Source organism: Rhincodon typus, unplaced genomic scaffold (assembly GCF_021869965.1).
Source record: "Rhincodon typus isolate 14 unplaced genomic scaffold, sRhiTyp1.1 hic_rhity00000069, whole genome shotgun sequence".
In the NCBI taxonomy this organism is placed as follows: domain Eukaryota; kingdom Metazoa; phylum Chordata; class Chondrichthyes; order Orectolobiformes; family Rhincodontidae; genus Rhincodon; species Rhincodon typus.
In genome coordinates this window covers 176,886-177,305 of record NW_025965707.1, presented here as the reverse complement: position 1 = coordinate 177,305, position 420 = coordinate 176,886, and the positions used below count along the sequence as shown (strand labels likewise).

General features: G+C 60.5%; 1 protein-coding gene across 1 annotated transcript in view; it reads left to right on the top strand.

The window, feature by feature from the left end:
• LOC109926643 (low-density lipoprotein receptor-related protein 1-like) overlaps nucleotides 1–420 on the top strand; it is a 25,534-nt gene that overhangs the window by 4,274 nt on the left and 20,840 nt on the right. Inside the window, exon 2 of the mRNA XM_048621149.1 lies at nucleotides 70–201. Coding sequence (XP_048477106.1) covers nucleotides 70–201 — 132 coding nt within the window. The remainder of the gene's footprint in view (nucleotides 1–69; nucleotides 202–420) is intronic.

Below are 420 nucleotides of genomic sequence, written 5' to 3'. Positions count from 1 at the left end.
CCCCTCTCTCTCTCTCGCCCACCCGCCCCCTCCACCCCTGCCTTACCCTGCCCCCTTCTCTGCTGACAGGTGTTGGCTCCTTCCTGCTGTACTCGGTCCACGAGGGAATCCGGGGGATTCCGCTGGATCCCAATGACAAGTCGGACGCCCTGGTCCCCGTCTCTGGGACCTCGCTGGCTGTGGGCATTGATTTCCACGCAGGTAACTCCGCGTCACAACGGGGTGGGCACGGTTCGGAGTGTGTGTGTGTGAGTGAGAGAGAGTGTGAGCGTGTGAGCGTGTGAGCGTGTGAGAGTGTGAGAGTGTGAGAGAGAGTGTGAGGGAGTGTGTGAGAGAGAGAGAGTGGGGGTGGGGGTGTCAGTGTGACATCCTACAGGCGTTCCTGACTGCGTGCTGTACCTGTGATCATTTCTCTGCACA